Raw genomic sequence first — 18,189 nt, 5'->3', positions numbered from 1 at the left:
CTCAGTATATGAATGGTAGGCATGATCCAGGAAGTACCAATCACTACTTGGTTATCAGTCAGCACAGGTGGTGAGCAATTGCATTGTGCATCACTCATTTTATATATATTGTTATTATTTTCTCTTTTCTGTCCTATTAAACTATCTTTATCTCAACCCACGAGTTTTTTTTCCTCACTCTCACCCTTCTGATTCTCTCCCCAACCCACCAGGGGGTGGGGGGGCAGGGGGGGAGTGAGCAAGCAGCTGCATGGTATTTGGCAGCCTGCCAGGTTAAACCACAACAAGGTGATTTTCAGCAGACTTACTGGAGCCCTCTATCTAAATGCTGTATCTCTCTATGTGGTTGGAGGCCAATGCCTACCCACCTGCAAACAGGGAAAATGCAAGCCCAAAACACAACCTTGTCTTGTCAGAAGAAAAATTGACATGGAACAGAAGGAACATTACTTTTTTTTCCCCCACTTGCATTCAGTAAAGAAGCAGCAGATGTGACAAAGTGGACTGAATCAAGTGAAGAAAGTTGCTATTAATAGCAATCCTCAGGTGTTCAAGACTATCAGAATTTTACTGTATATTTTTTGAGCCTTTCCCTGAAAATAGTATCCAACACACACAGAATTGTGCTAATCGTTGTGTTTGAATTGCATTGAATTCTTTTAGTTCTTTAACTACTTGGTATCTTAGGATTCAGCTGAGGTCTGATTTGCATATAGCAAAGAAGTAACTGAGTTACTGCAGATAGTGGCAATCAGTGCCATCTAGTGACATCTTTTTCTGCCATCTTCAAATGATACCTCATCTTGAATTAAATGCATATCCTCCTCCCTCTCCTAGTTATGCAGTTTTAGATTAGGACTTTAATCCTTTTTTTTTGGTAAATAGTTATTTTATATTTACTTAGTATTTGCTATCCTTTGAAACATGTTTTCAAAGCAAAACTAAAATACTTTAGTCTCTCAAATTCACAGACTGATTTTCTCAAAAAATTAGAATATAAGTTACCATTTGGAGATCTAAAAGATCTCATTTATAACTTAATAATATCACAAAAATAAAAAAAGCTCCCAAGAATGTCTCAAGGAGGTAATAAAGTCTTAACAAGAAAACATGAAAAATTCAGATTCTTTGCCATCTTCCAGCAGATTCTCAAAAAAACCCCACCAAAAAAACTACAACCCTACTCTTAAGCAGAAAGGAGATAAAAGAAATAATGAAGCATCAGTGATAGTAGAAGTCACATTTGCCAGAGCCTTTTTAAGAAAAGGGCTCCAAAAACATAGATGAGTGTCCAAGATACTTACTATTGAAAATACAAAGTAAAGAATCCTCACAAGCCACATACAATATGCAGTACAGGAAATACGGTCTCCTTCCTGCCACTCTGACCCACCTCACCTCTCCCAAAAGGCTAATGTACCTGTCTTACAGTTCAGAATACTTCCACAAAGTTACCAACAAGAAATTATCCACCTAGAAAGCAAATCTCAAAACACCACAGAGAACAGACAAAACCTTGTCTTATTAAAAAGGTTCAGTCAGTAGCAAAGGACTCAGCCCAAAACAGTTCTTCTAATAAGAATACAGAGATTAAGTACCAACTACTGATATTACATTCCTAGCGTAAACTTTGGATAACTCAACATTAACACAAGCAGAAGTTCCACTGCCAGGAAATGCATCCCTTAATGACCAGTTTTACTATCTAAGCTAGCTATGGATTCAGCCACTAGATGTCTTCACTATACAGAAATGCAATCTGCGGTACTAGTATTTTGTGGAAGCACACTATGTGTGCAGCTATACTCAAGGAGTTCTCTTTCATAAATATTTTCTCTTTAGGCTGGATTGTAATTTTTGTAAGGCTATTTCACTTTCTTACAAACATCAGTATGATTCTCCTGATCATCACTTACTTAGCTAGACACTTCCAACCACGAAGTTTTGGAAAGCTGTTCAATTATTTTCTTCAAAATATTACTACGAAAAAATCCTGGTAATTTAGATTTTTGTTAGAGCATCATATGCATATATTTTGTCTAGAAAGCTTAAAATATTTAGAATAGAATCATTCAGTTGGAAGGCACCTACAACGATCACCTAGTCAAACTTGCTGACCGCAAGTTAGAGCATGTTGTTAAGGGCACTGTCCCAATGTACACTGACAGGCTTGGGGCATTGACCACCTCTCTAGGAAGCCTGTTCCAGTGTTTGACTACCTTCTTTTAAAAAAAAATGCTTCTTAAAGTCCAGTCTAAACCTCCCCATTTTAACATGGGGCATGACTTAACGCAGGATTTCATAACTGCATTAATTTCTTCCCTGGTTTCTATTTCCGGTGGTTGTATTTGCATTATAAGCAGAAGTGATAATTGCTATATACAAAGTTCCTGTTCAACCTTAGTTTGGTTCTAACTTTATGAAGATAACTTTATGAAGAAACTCTGCATTGACAGAATTTTTTGGGAAAGTTCAACATTTTAGAAATATTTAGGGGAAAAACGGTGTTGAGAACATGCTGAAAAAGAACCCACAAAATCCAAACCCAAATTACTTGGCCTTATGTCATGAGGGTGCTAAGACTAAATAGTAGAAGCACTCATATCTTATAGTGCAGATTATTGTAAATTAATCTAATGCAAATTAAGACTATTCAGATATGTGTTTCTGACATCTACCAGCTTGTGAACAGTGAATTTGTTCAGCTTCTAAATTTGTTAACGTTGAATTAGAGTAATACACAAGGACTGGAAAAGTTTAAAATACAGTTGTGCATCCCTTCTCTCTGCTATATCGCTGCTTGTAAAATTAAAACCTCAATTGCAGGAGCATCTTTCAAAAAAGAAAAAATCTGCAGCTATGTTTGTTACACTGTAAGGGGAGCCAGACAAGGGTGAAAGATGTTTTGCCTTGAATTGCCAAGGAGTTCTGAGATGATGTGAAATGATCAAGCAGTTCACGTTTCAACCACAAAAAAGACGACAACTGTGTAACCCGTCAGATTTTTGCAGATATATTGCTTCCCCGCCCCTTTCTGCACTGTCTTGACAGAATTAGAAAAGGGAATCTGCTCAGACATATACCCTGGGTAAACCTAACAGGATGCAAGACACCATCTGAACTGCACTTTTTAAACCTGCGGGAACCTCTTCTCTCTACCATGCCCAGAGAATGAAGGCTCCTCCAGTCATGTTGATAAAAAGGATCTTACTGTACATCCTTCTAGTAATGCTGGCTCAGAGCAACTATCAAGTTTACGGTAAGATGTGGTCTTATAATTTAATCTGTCTGTAGTTATTAAACATTGTGGGGGCAGAACAGAAACCAAAGCAGTGCTTAGTGTACCTTGGATGTAATCTGTGTCGTATTTTATTACCATATCAGAGACTTCTAATTCAATTAAAGACAATGATGATGACAATAATTGAGAAATATTAGGTAACAGTCTAGACCGAAACTCAAGCACTTGGGGATGAAATACATCTTGCTTTGTGGCCAAAGGCTCTGCCTTCAAGGGGTTTGGCAGCACTCAAGCCTCTGCTTGAAATCCAGGAATCCTACTAGCTCTGAACTGGATCCAGCAAATTGCCCTTACCAGATAAGTAAGTGTACCTTCAATTATTTAGCTTAACTCCACCTAATTTTCATCCTGCTTTCAACTTTGAATATCCACAGTTTTTAACTAGAGAGGTTCTCCTAATTTGGACTGATGTGAGAACTACACTGTGCCCACTATACTCCCAATATTTTTACTAGAGGTTATTTTGTTTCAAGTTCTTCCCTGCTAATATCATATAGGAGACAAATTTTAGTATTGAAAGGAAGGCAGTCATACAAAAAGGATAATAGCTACTGTAATGGATGCACTCAGCTGCTTTTGATACATTTCAGCTATATCAACTGATAAATTAATCAAAATAACATTTGTTATAAGGCACTTCTAAAATTACACAAACGAATTGCCTATGTGAAACTTAGTTGACATGCATGACTATCTCTGCAAATCTATAGCATCTTTCAACACTCCTTGTTTTTATGAACAAAACACATTATTAATACTAACAGGAAAGATTAAACAAGCATTCAAAGCATCTGCCCTTCTGGGAAGGGAAACCCAAACATTTAGCTTAAAAGACATAAATTACTAGGTCAGTTAGATGCAGGTGTTTCTTAATCAGTGTGTGATCTGAGCTCAGGGAGGCTACTGAACTGCTTTACATGATTTTCAAATGAATAAACTAACATGCTTCTGAAGGGGGTGTATCTAGAGCTGATAACCTCCTTCGTACCCTAAGCGGAAGTATCTTCTTTTCTTGTAAGAGTTAACTACTGTTTCTATTCTCTTCACTAAGTCTGCCTGTGTTATTAGTCCCTCACACAATCACCTCTCTGTATCATCCTGTATAGTTCATTAATACACAAACGAACCCTCCATAGTCATCTGCCAGGTTCCTAGATACTGTTTTTAAAACAGAATGTAATTTCTGTTATGCTGCTTATCACATGAATCTTGTTTACACAGAACTTATTTTACTAGGCTTTATTCTTTGATCTACATCAAAACTACCTCCGGTCCTCTGAGAACAATACTATTTCCTTCTACACACCTATATTACTACAAAGATCAGAATCATGTTTATAGGAGCATTACAGAGAGAAAAGTTTTTCAAGTCAGCCTCTATAGAACCATGATGTAAATTTTTTTTAATGTATTAAATTTTAGCCATAAGTTTTCCAAGCTTGTTTGGCTTTTATTTAGATTAGAAGTAATCTGAGAATTGAAGCCAACTTATTTAAGCTTTGTATGTAGCAAATCTATCCAGTTTCCCTTAATCCTAACAGAAAAAAAGTTGACCACTCAGATTTCACATACGAAGTCAATAACCAGCAAATCTTTTCTAAATTAGGGAAGGAGAAGTAAGCTGGTTTCTGATAAGTCACAAACAGAAGGACCTTCTCCCCCCTTACCCCAGTAATTTTAGTCCAGTTAGACCCTGTGTCCTTTGTAACACCAAAGAACAGGTTGTTCCCCCCCAGTCTCAAAAAGAGTGGTTGTTGCTGTCTGGGCAGCATACGCAAAATAAACAAAGCATTTAATCCCAACAAAAATAAAACCCAGCAAACCTCCCCTTGCTCCAAGAAGCCCCAGCCAGTAACTAAGTACATGCACACATGCCCACTAATGGCAGGCATGGTTCTCGGCTGAAACAACACCTTGCTGTTAGACCTTCTTGTGGAATAGCCTGCACATGCTAATATTCAGCTAAACAGAAACATTCCATCTTCAAGTTTCAGTCATCAAATATAAAGGCATGTTTTCTGCACTTACACAGCTTTCATCAAGGAATAGTTAAAAAATGGTGCAACTCTCCATCAGCTACTTCAGCAAGCAGGTCGGCTTTACAAGTACTACCACTGCCAGAAAAAAAACCAGAAAAACAACAAGAAACCCGAAAATCCTTGATTATACACCAAGTAAATAGAAAAATTACATTACTGTATCTTTACATGACATGGGAAAAATTAAGTGAGAAGGACTAAAATTAAATTTCTAATAGCAAAATGACATTCTTTGAAAAACCCAAATTGTGATATAAATTTATATAAATGACTAAAATAAAATTTTACATCATTCCTTGAAAAGCTTTCTCTGAAGCTGGAAGAAGTCTGAAAAAGACCTATCCAGGTATCACTTAATATGTCTTCTGAAGTGCTTCTCTTTCTAAATACACCTTACCTAAATTCAAAAAGGGAGCATATTTTTCCATGAGTTCTCCTCACAGCCCGTTTCCTTTTTTGTTGTTAAAAATAAAGTCGTGAAGATCTCAGTGCTAAATGTGAAACCCCAACAAATCAATGACTTTCTGGTGTGGTTTTTGTGCTATGGCCCTAATCAGAAGCTTCCCAGGACATTGGACCCGAGTTAAAACCATTACTAGTGCTTCACTGTGTTCACAGACAGACCCAAATGTAGGATTCAAAACTAATTGTAGACATTTATTTTTCATGAATAATTGACATTTTATACCTCAGCCATTATCTGCCTCAGGGAATGACTTGTATTCTATCCCATTCCTTGTTCCTCTTTTTTTTAAAGGGAGGAGAGAGGGGAAAACAAAGTAAAGATAAATCCCTTTGAAAACAAATGCCTAAGAAATTTCAGTTAGTAAGTCCTAGTTTACTGGAGTTGTTCTAAATTCTTAGATGACCGGGTGTGAATGACACCATTTATAAGTCAAAGATCAGAAGGTTCAATTTTTAGCTATTATTTTCCTACTAATGGGCTGAGTTAGGTAAAGGGAAAGTCATGTCCATTAAATCTCTTTTGTTTGCTTAATGAGTCATATCATGACTATGTTTTCTAGAACATAAGAATAAGAAAAAAAATTAAAATTGTTTTTTATAAAAGGAAGTCTTGTCATGGGTATTTCCCTATTGTACAAGTTATGGAATACATGCTTTCATCTGAAACCCTTATCCTGGCAGTACACTGTACAGAAGATTTTTCCTTACCTGTGCAAATTAATTCTTGGTGCAATAGAGCCTAGCTCGCTGCAGCCTGTTCAGGAACACACTCAAGTGATCTAAAAGAAAATGCGCTTTTAGTCAATCTGAATCTTACCAAGGAGTGTAAGTTTGAAGCTGGTATATAAAGCTTCCATATGTTACAAATTCTTTTACCCTCTTGAAAACTGCACATTCAGATATTCATCATGACCACCCATATATGTGACATTGAAAACTTAAGACTTGGTATAAGACTTTCTAACTCTTTTCAGGTCTCAGCTCACAACAATGTTAAAGAAAGGGTAATTAAATTTATCTTGGAAAGCGCTTGCACATATAGAATATAATTGGCAGACAGTTTCTCTACCATTGACTTCTCATAAGCCACAGGAGGCAGCAGATAGAAACAAGTTAAGATACACCGTCACAGAAGTGCACCAAGCCATGTTTGTGCTCATTCAGTAATTGAAGTTTATCTCATGTTTGTCTTTCTAATGACAACCAATGAACAGAAAAGGTTCTCTCTCATTATCAGGTGTGTCGATTTTTTTTTTCCCCCCTATTAAAAAAAAAAAAGATACCCCTCTTTCTCTAGGATATTGTGGTTTATATTGTTACTTAATCCCAAATCTTCGCTGACACCTATTCCTGCCAAAAGGCCTTTACAGGAAATCTCTGAAAGATATTTTGAAAGTTTGCCTTAAATATTTTATTCTATGTAAAAAAGGTCCCAAATCTTTTTGGTTTTAAAAGGATTTTCTCCACTGCTTTTTATCCACTTAAAATTTCTTGCTAAGTCAGGTGTGATTTGGGAGAGAGGAAAGGTTAATTAGAGATTTCAGGGCATGTTCATTATGAATTGCCACACTTAATTACTAGAGAAAAAAAGGCTGGATTATAGGAAAAGGCTTTCTCTAGCCTAGATTTTTAGTTATTGAAGACCAAAATAATTCAATCTAAAAATTTCCCAAAGCCTGAGAAAAGTGTTTAACTCTTATTCACTCCTCTCTTCTGATGATATTGTTCTAGAAGGTTGCCAAATTGATGACTAATAACACCTACCAAGGGCTAGGTTTCTTCCTAGCAAAAAGTTGAAAACCTAAAGCCCAAGTCATTCAGCCATGAGTCATTAAAAAGTCACAGAAACATACAAAACCGATTGTGATTATTTTTCATGCTCCAAGCATTGTCTTGTAACAATTAAAAAAAAAAAATTAAAGGCAGCCTAAAGTCCAATTGCTTTAAGCCTCTGAAAGGAAGGCCCTTTTGCAGGCTCCAAGGACAGTCTACAAATTCTTATACATACTGAAAGGCAAGAGGTAGCTTATATAGCTACCTGGTTAGGAAGTTCAAAAGATTGCTCTATTTGACTGAAAGGGAGAAGAAAAAAAAAAACAAACAACAAAACAAACAAACAAAAAATCACTGAATAAAATAGTTGTGCTTACCTAGCACCCACAAGCTTCTTCCAAGGGATCCACAAATGATAACTTAGAAAATTAAATAAATTTTCACTACGCTAAATTTCTCCTACTAACTCTGGCTACACTGGAAGAAGGGGGGAGCAGAAAGCACTATAAACTAGAGAAAATGCAAGACCAAGTGAAACCCGGTAGTCTCAACCTTCATTTATTTTAAGGGAAAAGAGGAAGAGGATTTATACACTAGGGTTAATTGACAGCAGGCTGCCAAACAATTTCACCTGCATCAGCAGCCAGAAATGAAGGCTAAGAGCCGACAGGTGTGTGTAGAGCGGTGTCATGCAAACTTCTATCTGAAAATGCCTCTGAGGGTCAGTGGGACAGGAGGGCTCTACTGCTCAGAAATCGTGGGCAGGCAGTGACACTCCCGGGCTGGGTAGCAAGCGCAGTACAAGTTTTCCCACGTGCATTTCCCAAAGCTCGGTGGCATATTCCATAGGTAACCTTTTGGAGAAAGCAAGGGTGTTGGAGTCAGGCCCACTCGATGGCAGGGAATTTTGCTTTGGAAACGTAATTTAACCAGACCTGATTATATTGGAATTATATTGGTAAGTGAATGATCACCATCAAAAGTGAATGATCACCGCCAGAAGATGAAGGAGCAAAACTGTGGCACGTGTTGGCATAGGCACTTGGGAAAAAAGGAGAAACACTCTTCAAGCTCACCTGACTGAGAGACGTACTAGCACATTTTATTCGAACTCTCTTAAAAATATACTATATGAGCAAAAGTAATACAAGTAATATAATGCCAGTGGAACTTTTTTAAAAAAGACAAATGGTAACCAAGTAAACCCTTAGTTAGCACTGGAATAGCTCCTTATGACTTAATTGGTAGTAGTACAGGAAGTTGTATGGAGGGAAGTTTCTTGTGATACCAGTGCAAGCATGTAACACTTGAACTTCTTATACCTTTCACTTACAGAGCAAGGGCTGCACAAAAACGACTCTAGAAGTATATCCAGACTTCAGTAAGGCTTCTGCTCGGGAAATTTATATATTCCCACTCAGGATGTGGCTGCAGGGTAATTCAAAACTTTCTGTGCACCCAGTATCACCCCTGTTCCCTCTCTCTGGGAGGTTCTGCCCCTCTCCCTGGTTAATAATGATGCTGAATGAAAGAGCATCACTGAAATCTGTTTTAAAACTTCGAGAGAAATTGGAATTTTTGGACCTTCTAGAAAAGTTTTGGGGTTTGTTCTGGATTTTTTTTGTTGCTGTTCTTTTTTTTTCCCCAAAAAAAGGACAATTTTGAAAAAGACAAAACTATATGATAAAGTAATTAGATGAAGACATCAGAAAATATCTGTTCTGCAGAGACCTGCACATCCTTCTGGAAATACCTGTTACATAGGATTATATCAGAAAGAAGGCTGCTATCAGGGTACAATCCGAGCTTTATAGATACTTCCTGAAGCGTTATCTTCCATGGCAATCATTGCTCAAATAATTGAAACCTCTACTTTCTAATTTGAGCTTTTAGTTTCCATTTTCAGACTGTTGATAACCATGTGCTCCTACTGTGGTGTGACCAAAGTAGATATGACCGACTTGCCTGAAATGAAATTATGCTTTCTTTTAATCAGAGGTGGAAGGTCTAAGTGAAAGATAAGTGATCCTGGTTCATAACTAAAATATGTCTTTCAGAAAGATCTTATTCGGGGGAGGAGAAAAGGGACTAGATAACTGGGCAGGGCGTGCTGACCTAACACCTAAATGCTACCTTGTGAACATGGCCAGGCTCTACACGTTAGAGTTGTTGCTATTGCAACATATTTGCCACATCATATACATTGCAATTAAAAAATACATATTATGTATATTTAATATATTAAATATTAAATTTAATTATTTTGTTCACATTAAATATCATACAATATGTTAAATGTTATATTAAATACATTAAATATATTGCTATTGCTACCGCATCCAGATGGATGGTCCCTGGAGGAATATCTCTTCCTGTACACCATATATTTATTTATAATCAGGAGCTACTGTCGTGGCAATGCTGTGGCAAAAAGTGGATTTTGAGCACATCTTGTGTATCAGTGGAGACCACATAAGAAATGTCATACTGCCTAAGACCAGTGCTCTGTCTCTGGCAGCAGCAAGAAGAAAGGCTGTTCAGGGAGAGCACATGAGCACGGCCACTTTCTGTGGTCCATTCCCCTCCTGCCCCCCCAGCAATGGAACAGTTCATTGGGGACATCAGCATGTACATCTTTCCCAAGGCCTTTCAGTGTCCGTTTATGGACCTGATGTCCATGAGCTTATCTACATGACTACATACACTGACAGGTTAGAAGGTAAATTCAGCTATATTATCCTGACAGATGTCAGTGTAGGCTAGTCCTCAGGGCCACCAGTGACTCAAACTCTACAAGCTTCCACAGAAACCAGTTCCAATATTACTGTTTTCACAGTTAGGAAGTTTTTTAATCTACGTAATCAACCTTCCTTACTTCACCTTTAGCCCATTATTTCTCCCTATACCTAACATAAACATGAAAAAACAGATTATTTCATTCTTCTTTTATGTCTTTCCATGATTTTATTATGTCCTTTCCTCTCACTGCTTTTCTTTAAGTGAAACAACCCCAAGAATTTCAAGCTTTCCTTCATGGCCTTCTTATCATGTTCATAGTATTTGCTGGCTTCTTTCCAACTTGGAGAGACTCCAAGCATTGCCCTCCTTCTTTCTTGAAGAGCAGTGCAAAAGACTGGACAAGACCTAGGTACACTTACCAGTCCTTAGCAGAACACAAAGGTTATCGCATGTCCCCTGTATATCTCCTTGAACTGAGCTGCCTTTTTACAAATAATTTCTCTAATTTATCTGGTACATCTAATTTACTGCTGGTAATCTATTGATAGCTTTTTCTCTCCACTGACTAGTGAACTAATATTTTCTGAGTTTTATGATCAATATACTTACACTTGATGTGTTTTCCTAAGTGCTTCTCGTTCTCTGCCATGACTTTTCCAATGTTACTCAGTTCTTTTATGCCCCTCCTTAATAACCTGACCTTCTTTATGCTTTTGGAGGCTTCCTTCTTGTGAAGAGCTTGCTCATGATTTATCCAAGATAGTTTTTTATTGCACCACTGTAGTCTAGATGCTTAGTGCTTGTACTCTCATCATTTATTGGATGGACCACCAGCTCTGTTTATGTCCTTTTCCTTTGTATTTACATCTGAGGAGTTCTTATCTCCCGGGTCTCCAAACTTACTAAAGCTTTCTTTGCCAAACCCAACTATTTTTATTCTGCTGCTCTCCTTTCTTCTCTTCTTAGGGATATTGATTGAATTAAGGCTTCTAGTTCCTCTTGGTTTTTATCCAGACTTTTTTCATTAGTAAAAAGACATTGTTTGCACCCAGAGCTATTGTCCTCCTTGTTCGTTTTCTCATCTCCATCCAAATTATCTGAATTTCCTCCGCTTGCCCCTTCCGCAAGGACCAATTCTAAAGTCCTCGTCCAAGTCGCTTACCTGTGTGCTTTTGCCACTCTACTCGCCCCACTTCAATCCTCATTTAAAGCCATCCTGACTAAGGGAAAGTGGGTACACAAGGATGATTTCAGATTTGGACCCCTCAAAGCAGAAGCTTCCCAGGATGCCGAGTCCTGCAATGAGATGAGTTTCTCTACTGCACATGGCAGAGATATATCAGAGACCACAATTTCTTGCAGTGGCTGCAAATAACAGCCTTACAGTGAATAGCCTCTTCCTTATTATCAAGCAAGATCAGGCACATTTGATAGGGCAAAATGAGAAAAATATTAAAGATTTAGGTTTAGAGGTAGATGAGTGCCACCTAATTTTTAGACGCCCGTGCCCAAAGTCACCTTAAAGAGAGTAAACCGAAAAATCAACAGCAGCAAAGCGTTAGCTCTGCTGTAATGAAGTTTATGAACACACATGTGCTTAAAACTCAGTATTACTGAGTGCTTTAAAATTTATTTATGGTATGGAGTAGTCTGAGATTTGTAGAGAAAAGGCTTGCAAAATAGAGGTCGTAAATGAAAACTGTTAATCTGGCCATTCCAAGTTCTTGAATATAATACCCAGTTATTCACAAGGATTGCTATATCACATGCATAAGAAATCCTGGCTGACGGTGGAGGTGAGGCGTTCAGTGTTGCGGTTATGTGCACTGGCTGCCTGGGGTCCCAGAGGCTCCGTCCCTTGAAGCAGCACTGGCTGCCGACAGACAGACCACTCCCCTCTCCACACTGCTCTTTCCTCCCCTATACATTTCTCCTCCCTACAAAATTTGCCTTCAACATACTTTGCCATTTTTTCTACTCCCCTCTATCAACCAGATGATATAGATATATTTAAGATTTCTTTCTCTGGACTTGCGAGCAACGACTTTCTTCAGTGCACAAGCACTGTACTGTAAGACAGGATAGAGAAGTAGGGAGCATGTGGGTATCACATAGTTTTTGTTACTTTTACTTAGCCAGAGAAATAAAGCACCACAAGAAACATGAATCTTTAATAAAAGGTCAGGACATTAAATACCAAGACGCAGAGTTAAGGTGACATACCATAGCTTGAACACTGAGTTTAACAAAACATAACAAAAATTTAAAAATAGAGATAAGGTATATTTGCATTTAATATAATTCTTTTCATTATGACAATTATAAAAAATCTCTACCAAAGAAAAGCCTTTACTTCTGCAAGTTAACAAGAATTGTGAAATAAACAATAATCTGAAGTAAATCTAAAAGTAACAGAAAAGGTCTGTGAGAAGGATGACACAGGAAAACCTGCTATGTGTGTTTTATGTATTTTATTTCTAAACTATTAAATTTCTAACTTGACTGAGATATGGAAAAAAGGGAAAAATTCATATCAGAGGGAGAAAGTGCATTTTAATAATCCTCCTAAAAATGAAAGAACCAATAGTCTTGATGTTATCTGCTATCACCGTCCCATACAGAGATCAGATCTCCTGCAAGCAGACAAAGGAAGTCTTGAGTCGTGAGAGAGAAAGGAAACTCTGATTAGTGTTATGGGGAGTATATAGCAGACCCCCTCCACCATGACTTTTGTTTTTCTTCTCTTCCAGGATTTGATGCCACCTATTGTCCAGTTGAAATTCAAGTTAAAAGAAACTCCCAGTATGAAATTAATCTTGGGAGCTCTTTGACTATAGACTGTCCAGTTCGTTATTACTGCAAGAAAAAGCCAGTCATGCAGTGGTGCAAGATAGAGGTGGATACATGTGTGCTGCTAAAGGAGGGCAAAGCAGAATTGAAGTCCAACATGTTTACTCTGGAGTTTTTCTCAGTTAATCAGAATGACAGCGGAATTTACCGTTGTCGAGCAATAGTGGACAACTTTTCCAGCGAGAGCCATGGAATAAAGGTTATCGTTGAAGGTGAGGCCCCTATATTATGAAAGAGCTTTTAAACAAAAGGATGCCACATACAGGAAAGACCATGCATACTGGACGATGGCTTCTCCCAACATGTTTGTCTGGTAGCACAGTTGTGGTGGTATTTGCCACCTTCTTCCTGCTTCTATCCTGCCTCTTGGTCCCGGGGAAAGGAAATAACAAAATAAATAACAGGAGGATCTGGAAGAGAAAAGCAAAGCTGCCGACACCAAACAGCCATTAGTGGACTACCTGATAATAAAAAAATATAAATTGGAACACAAAAGGATTGTGGGAGGACAGCCTGATTATACATCACACGGACTAGACAGGATGCAAATGGTCGTGTAGTAGCAGTCGATGAGGCCACACGACAGTAAAGAGGACAAAGCAATTCAAGCGTCCTGTTGAGAATAATCTCTCTTGCAAGAAACAGAGAGAAAGTATAGTTTTGTACACAAAGAAGTTCAAGAGCAGGAAAGATTACAATAGCTTTAAATGATCTTTGAGGAGTTAAGGGCAAGCGAGGCCTTCACGTTAACTTAGGCAGTTGGGATGCCAAGTCTAGGTTATGACGAGCCACGCCTGCCCTCGTCAATGTTGCTCTGCAGCTAGAAAGTGATCTCTGTGGCTGTAGTGTCCTACTGACCCCAGGCAGCTGAGGTATACGATTGTTCTGTTGCCAGTTCCTCTTCTGGTAAGTTAGTGAACTTAAAAACCTTGTTTATTGCCCCATGAAATGCTGCAACAGAGGGAGCAACATCAAAATTTATGGCTGTAATATGCTAGCAGACACAGTATATGCCCAGCTCATGATGCAAGTTTCCTTTGAAATATGTGTTCTGCTGATCTATTTGTTTGAATGCCAAAGAGGTCTGGAAGATAGGATTACTCTGTTGGCAGTGGGAGACCAACATGTCATTCCCCCTCCCCGCAGAACACCCTACCCTTTGCCTGTTGCATTTTGTTCCCTATTTCATCAGCAGATTGAAAGGGAACCTTGTGAAGACTTCAGTATGCTGTGCAGAGAAAACAACTGCAGTGCAAAATGTCAGGTTGCTGTTTCATTTCCCTGTCTTGTTTTTCTTTTTCAGAAAAGTCTGCAAACATTATCACAATGTCACCAGAAAGTAAGTTCTGATTCTTATTTCCTCTTTAAGAGAAAGGAACTAATCTGTATTGCTATGAATTTCTGGTTAGTGTTTTGTGCAGTCAAGACAAATTTAACCTCATTGTTAAACTACAATTGCTTTCTTCCCACTTGAACAAGATACAATCTCTCAAGGGTCACAGTTTTCAAGGCTATGACTGTCCAGCATTCAGCATAAAAGGGACAAAGCCCATCAAATTACCTCCTGGTGATATAATCTACACTTCTGACATGCGCTTTAATATCCCAGCGATATATGGCTTATACCTACAAAGTATTAGAAATCATGCTATACCGTCACTTTAACATAGCCCGAAGTATGGTTTTTACTCATGGTTGATTATTGCTCACAATTACAATTGCAAAAATATGCTGGAAGTTCAGAGCACTGCTCTAATTCTGACCCTTTCTTTGCTCCTGCCAGCCTTCTGCCATGCATCATTCATCGACTACACTTTCCCATGAACTTTTCCTTCCAGTATCTTCGTACTTCGTAGAATGCCCATGGAGACGGTTATCTGATGACATGTTGTACCAAGTTAAAGAATGATTAGGTACATTAAGAAGCAAGTTACATCAGAAAGACCTAATGAAAAAAAAAAACAACCAGTCAAATACTTCTCTATGCTAATACATGTTAATGTAATTTTAGATACCACTAGTATCTCAGAAGAGTCCCAAGAATCTGGAAACTACAAGATACTGCACATTATTTATGCTTCAGCGTCTGTGGGTCTATGTTGTCCATTCATCGTCGTATGCATGTTTTGGTGTCTAAGGAGGTACCATGGTAAGTAGTTTTACCATCTAAGCTTTGCCTAGTATGCGTTTGATTCCACTCCTTTTCACAGCTTCACAGAAGTTGCATTCAAAGCTCTATGAAAATCCCCTAATAATTACTCCAACTGATTGCTGAGATGTGTGCCAGTGTCAAGTGTGCCAGTTAGGATACTGAATCTTTAAGAATTTAGTTTGCCCCTGTATTGTTCTCTTCCAGAGACAGAGGGATGGAAGCAAAGTAAGAACAAATAAAAATCTCAGACTTTATAATAGTTGGAAACTTTTCTCCTGTTTTGCAAATAATCAAGTTAGAAATAAATAGGAGTTTTAGCCACACAAATGCAGTTAAGCTCTATCCAGTTACATTTTATATTCCTAGTTTTCCCTTTAAATTATCAAATAATTACAGTATTATTCTCTCCTGCTTCACAAGAACTCTTACACAGCTGCCATGTCCTGAATCAAGAATGGAACTTGGAGTGCCCCATATCTTCATTTAAGTGATTTCACATTTGTCTATTATAATTCCATGTTTTTTGTTTGTTTTTTTTTTTAATTTTAGGAAAATTGAATTAATTCATCTTCCAATAAAATTTAACATGTTTGCTCATAGAATGACTTTAGGATTTTCCGTGCCTTTTTCTCCCCAACCAGTTCACCGAACACATAGAAAACTGGCCACAAGTACACTAGGCATTTTTCTGCTGCTATTCAGAAGAGCTCTGTGGAACACAGAAACTCATTCTATAAATATATCATTCTGTGTTTGTTAGTTTTTGTCAGAATAGCTATTCCCAAATCCAGTTTGGAAATAGATTTTTATTCTTTGAGGTCTACTCAAGAAGGCAAGGACTCCTATAGTAATTAATACTCCCTCCCTAAGCAGAAACTGACCTTCTCAAAGCTGATTTATTGAAACATCTTTTTTTTTCTTCTTCCCAGCAAAGCAAAAGAGAACTCCATTAACCCCACAGAGACAAGGGAGCCTGGTACGTTTAAATTTTGCCATCATCAAAACCTGACCACGCCTTGCATAACCACGGACCGAGAACAAATCTTTGTGTAGTACAAAACGTGGCATAGGATCAGAGACAGATTTAGTGACCCTCTTGGTGCCTGGACAGCTTAGCTTGTCTGGTGTGAGATATCACCATGGTTGAGCTGAGGGAAGGAACTAAGGGTCTTAGCCACAAAGGTACTTCAGGCATCTAAATTCCTGTTAAAACGTATTAATTTGTAAGTACCATTCCAGTAAGAGTTTAGGCACCTAAAGCACCTCTGTTGATCTGGTTCAGACTGTCTGTGTAAGAAAAAAAAAGACCCACAGAGCGAGGAAAATGTTTGAAAAGAAAGATTTTCATATGTGGGTAGCGTGAATTCACACAAGTCTTGTGATCGGTTCCAGAGAAATTAGATGGGCAGAAGGCAGAACGCAAAAGATGCAACCGGAGCTGACAGCTATCAATCAGAGGGGAAGTGTTGGTGGGGATCAAAGGGCATCAGACAGGTTGCAGGGCTCCCAAAGGGCAAGTTGGAAGAAAGAAGATTAAAAACAGTATATTCTAAGTGGCTAGAAAAATGGATGTCAAAAGAGGACTTCATTAGAGAGACATGAATTTATAGAGGAATTTGCAGATTTTGGAGAAAGAGAAAGATTTGTTTGAGAAATAGTAAGACAAAATAATAAGAAGCAAGAGGTCAGGAAATGGGAGAACAGGGGCAATGAGGAAAGGGTAGTCTGGGGTTTGGAGATGAAAATAAGAAAGATTTCATAAACTGAGAAGGGAAAGCCTTGAATGAGTGGCATAGAAGAGCTCTCACAAAATGATAAATCAGTTTTGCCTTAAGTTGGCATCTTGCAAGAAAAGACATGAGAGTTTGGGAAGGGAAATGGAGAAAGGCAGGAGATACAAGAATGATTTCTAACTTTACATCAAAGATCAACCTAAAATCCCGTGTCCAGGCGAATCCAATTCACCTGTGCTCAAAAGCAGTTTTAAGGGGATAAAGCAACTTGAACAAAATCTTACACGCCTCTTATTTAGCAGGAGCACAGGCAAGCAATGAGATGTGCACAGATCTGTACCCTGTTCTGTTTTCTGCAGGTCAGAAGTCCAGTGGCTGCTCCATCCCATGCTGCTGGGACAACTCAAGCTCCAGAAGAAAGCTCCTCCCTTTACTATTGCTCCATGGCTAGCCCACTGCAGGCCTTGCACGGCAACGCAATTTATGACAATGATGTCCCTCCCTGGAGTGCTCAGAGGACAGCACCTAATGCACTTCGCAATGATCCTGTTATTCCTTCCATCCCAGTTTTACTTGAAAGCCCAGATGTCCTCACATACGCTGCACTAAATCATTCTGCTTCTGCAGAAAGATGCCAGAGAAGGGAACTAACTGTAGAAAATGAATTTACAGAATATGCCTGCATTAATGTAAATAAATAAATGTGGCAAGGACTTCTCCAGGCAACCATTTTGCATGCAGTCCCAGTTCTAGCTTCCCTCCAGGATGTTGTTCATTTCTCTTCCGGGAAAACTTCCCTTTTGTTAAGAAGAACCTATGGATGCTCCCCTGTAACGCCAGAATTCAAAACACAGCCCGTGTCGATGGGTGCGTATTTGCACTGTGTGTCTGTCTCTTAAATGGGGGAATAAAAACAAACAGTCAGCTTTCTCATTTCTCCTTTTTTCAGGATTTTGCTTCTAGCCTGACTTTGATTTGGTTACGGTTTGAATATAGACAAAGGGGAGAAGGGAAAGGTTTTCCTAGGATAGAAAGATGTTAAATGAATCTGTGAGGAAGAGGATACTGAGTCAGGTTGATTTCTCCCAAATAAAAACTAAGAATGTTTGTGGGAGAATTTTTCTCTGAGTTTCTAAG

General features: G+C 38.4%; 1 protein-coding gene across 1 annotated transcript; it reads left to right on the top strand.

The window, feature by feature from the left end:
- The first annotated feature begins 3,171 nt into the window (after window positions 1-3,171).
- Window positions 3,172-17,753, top strand: BTLA (B and T lymphocyte associated). Its single transcript, XM_009585824.1, has 6 exons — window positions 3,172-3,259; window positions 13,068-13,379; window positions 14,471-14,506; window positions 15,179-15,316; window positions 16,249-16,295; window positions 17,412-17,753. The coding sequence occupies exons 1-6, from the start codon at window positions 3,172-3,174 to the stop codon at window positions 17,751-17,753; spliced, it is 963 nt and encodes a 320-aa protein (XP_009584119.1).
- Window positions 17,754-18,189: the final 436 nt, after the last annotated feature.

The sequence above is a fragment of the Fulmarus glacialis genome, unplaced genomic scaffold, assembly GCF_000690835.1.
Source record: "Fulmarus glacialis isolate BGI_N327 unplaced genomic scaffold, ASM69083v1 scaffold1509, whole genome shotgun sequence".
NCBI classification, from domain to species: domain Eukaryota; kingdom Metazoa; phylum Chordata; class Aves; order Procellariiformes; family Procellariidae; genus Fulmarus; species Fulmarus glacialis.
This window is presented reverse-complemented; position numbering and strand designations above follow the sequence as displayed.

What these genes read in the sequence shown, in the direction of transcription:
- BTLA (XM_009585824.1), top strand. Translation starts at nt 3,172, where the DNA reads ATGAAGGCTCCTCCAGTCATGTTGATAAAAAGGATCTTACTGTACATC. An exon ending in TATCACAATGTCACCAGAAA is followed by an intron (nt 14,507 to 15,178) that starts GTAAGTTCTGAT and finishes ATGTAATTTTAG; the next exon opens with ATACCACTAGTATCTCAGAA. An exon ending in GTGTCTAAGGAGGTACCATG is followed by an intron (nt 15,317 to 16,248) that starts GTAAGTAGTTTT and finishes TCTTCTTCCCAG; the next exon opens with CAAAGCAAAAGAGAACTCCA.